General features: G+C 31.8%; 1 protein-coding gene across 1 annotated transcript in view; it reads right to left on the bottom strand.

Annotated features, from left to right (window-relative positions):
* Nucleotides 234–2,369, bottom strand: part of LOC104701142 (protein FLOWERING LOCUS T-like) — a 2,851-nt gene continuing 715 nt past the window's right edge. The window contains exons 2-4 of the mRNA XM_010416783.2: nucleotides 1,402–1,463; nucleotides 842–882; nucleotides 234–695 (exon numbers count right to left, since the gene is read on the bottom strand). Coding sequence (XP_010415085.1) covers nucleotides 472–695; nucleotides 842–882; nucleotides 1,402–1,463 — 327 coding nt within the window. The 3' untranslated portion in view covers nucleotides 234–471. The remainder of the gene's footprint in view (nucleotides 696–841; nucleotides 883–1,401; nucleotides 1,464–2,369) is intronic.

Genomic DNA, 2,369 nt, shown 5'->3' with positions numbered 1-2,369 from the left:
AATATGTTTCTAACAAAAATCGACTATTGCCGTAGACTAACACGACGCTATTCCCCATCATAACAAGACTCTCCACGGCTCTACGGTCTAATGTAATTTTTCCAACTTAATTTAGAAGTATATTATATGGGAAATGGGATCATCATGATGAACTCAAAAGTAAAAGAAAAAGCAATTTCAATGACACTGCCTTCTTCGAATATTAAGAAACTGAAATAAATGAAATACACGTAAAGTGTAAATTATAACACTTCATTTCATGTAAAATATTATAAAATATCGCAGCACACACCATATAAGTAAAACACACTCATTTTCCTCCCCTCTCGTTTATTACATACATATTAAAATTACTATATATAGTCATATCACCACCGTTCGTTACTCGTATGATAAATTGGTTATTATAAAATACTATAGAGGCATAAATCAGAGTAGGCAATATCAGTCGGTTATAAAGGAAGAACCCATCTAAGTTCTTCTTCCTCCGCAGCCACTCTCCCTCTGACAATTGAAGAAAACTGCGGCCACGGGAAGGCCGAGATTGTAGATCTCAGCAAATTCGCGAGTGTTGAAATTCTGGCGCCACCCTGGTGCGTACACTGTTTGCCTTCCAAGCTGCCGAAACAATATCATCACGACACGGTGAATTCCTGCTGAAGGACTTGGATTTTCGTAACACACAATCTCATTTCCTGAAAAATAGGAAAAAAAAAAAAAAAGAGTTATCAAAAACATGAGAATTTTTCACCTAGTAATCAACTTATTACTTTTTTCTTATTACATGTATATAACTCTTTATCTTATTTTTACTGCCTAGCCACTATAGAGTAAAACTCACCAAAGGATGTTCCAGTTGTAGCAGGGATATCAGTCACCAACCTGTATACACATTCAGAAGCCATTTCACCGCCACATAATTAGAATGCAACAACACCTTAAAGTTAATATAAAACTAAGAACATGCATCAACATATAAATTGAGTCTTTGAAAGGTGCATATATAAAAAGTGAGACTAGGAAAGGAGATGTGATTTGACCCCAAAAAAATAATAAGAGATGTGTTGTGTGGTAGCTGTGAAATATAACAGGAAACCTAGTGCTGCTCACTTCATGCAAGTTACAAAGACACGTCATCATGCTATTTCAAGGCCAAAGATATTCCGTACAAACAGCAGTTTAAAGTGAAATACCAAATCTTAGTACAAGTCATGTCCTATATACTTTAATCGAATCTATGTGCATGTGGTTCAGTAAATGAAACACACACAAAAACTTAAAAAGTGAAGCTAAATAGATTCTCGTGAAATTGATTTTATATGTGTTGAGTGCATGCATAAAACTATGTTTGAAGGCTATAACTTAAAAAAGTGAATGAAAGAGGTGAATTAGTGCACTAACCAGTGGAGATATTCTCGGAGATGAGGGTTGCTAGGACTTGGGACATCTGGATCCACCATGACCTTCATTAAATAAATAAGACTACGAATAAGAAGATAAGATTATTCTCAAAGAGATCAAGAAAGCAAAAGCTTTTTTTTTTTTTTTGAGGAATTAGATAACACAAGAACGAGGAAGAAATATATATATAGAAAAGGTAGTAGCTAAAATGACTGCACATAGCCGCTTTTTGTAATATATATAGTGCGTTCGTTTTGCTTGAATATCCCTTTATTCAAACAGTCATCAACTATTCCACAATAAAGATTCATCAATATATATATATATATATATATAAATATATATGTTTAAAAGAACAGAAATTAGTTTTGTTTATTATATAATTTTTTGTATATTCGAACCCCAGATGTTTTTGCCTTTTTAAAAGTATCGTATGATTTTAACTATGGAAATATAATATAAAAAGTCATACGAATATATATATATATATATATTTTTTTGGTTAAAGGGTTTGTACAAAATAAATTATTGAGAGGAACACGTAAAATAATCTCAAGATTCTTACCCAAGATGAAAAACAATTATGCAAGAAGTTGGTTGGGAAAAACATATGGGATTGAAATAAGAAGCCAAGACAGAAGAGAATTGTGGTAGATTATAAAAATATATATATTAGGATTGGATGAAATATTTATGGGTCCATCTTCATGAAAAAAAAAGAGAAAAGAAAATATATTTTTTTTACTTTTCCTTGGTATCAAAACGTAAAAGTAAAACCAAATAAATCATATGGAAACAGAGAAAAGGAAGGAGTGGGGGGGGGGGGCATTTAACTAACGTCTCTGGCTCTGCATGCCCAATATATATTTGCAACTAATTTAACCAAGAAAAAATAATATCTTAGAAACAAAAAATTCACGAAGCATTGAAGAAAATTGTTAAAAAAAAAAAAAAAAAAAAAAAAAAAA

Source organism: Camelina sativa, chromosome 7 (assembly GCF_000633955.1).
Source record: "Camelina sativa cultivar DH55 chromosome 7, Cs, whole genome shotgun sequence".
Lineage (NCBI taxonomy): Eukaryota > Viridiplantae > Streptophyta > Magnoliopsida > Brassicales > Brassicaceae > Camelina > Camelina sativa.
Note: the sequence above shows the minus strand (reverse complement) of the source record. Positions and strands in the feature narration are given on the sequence as shown.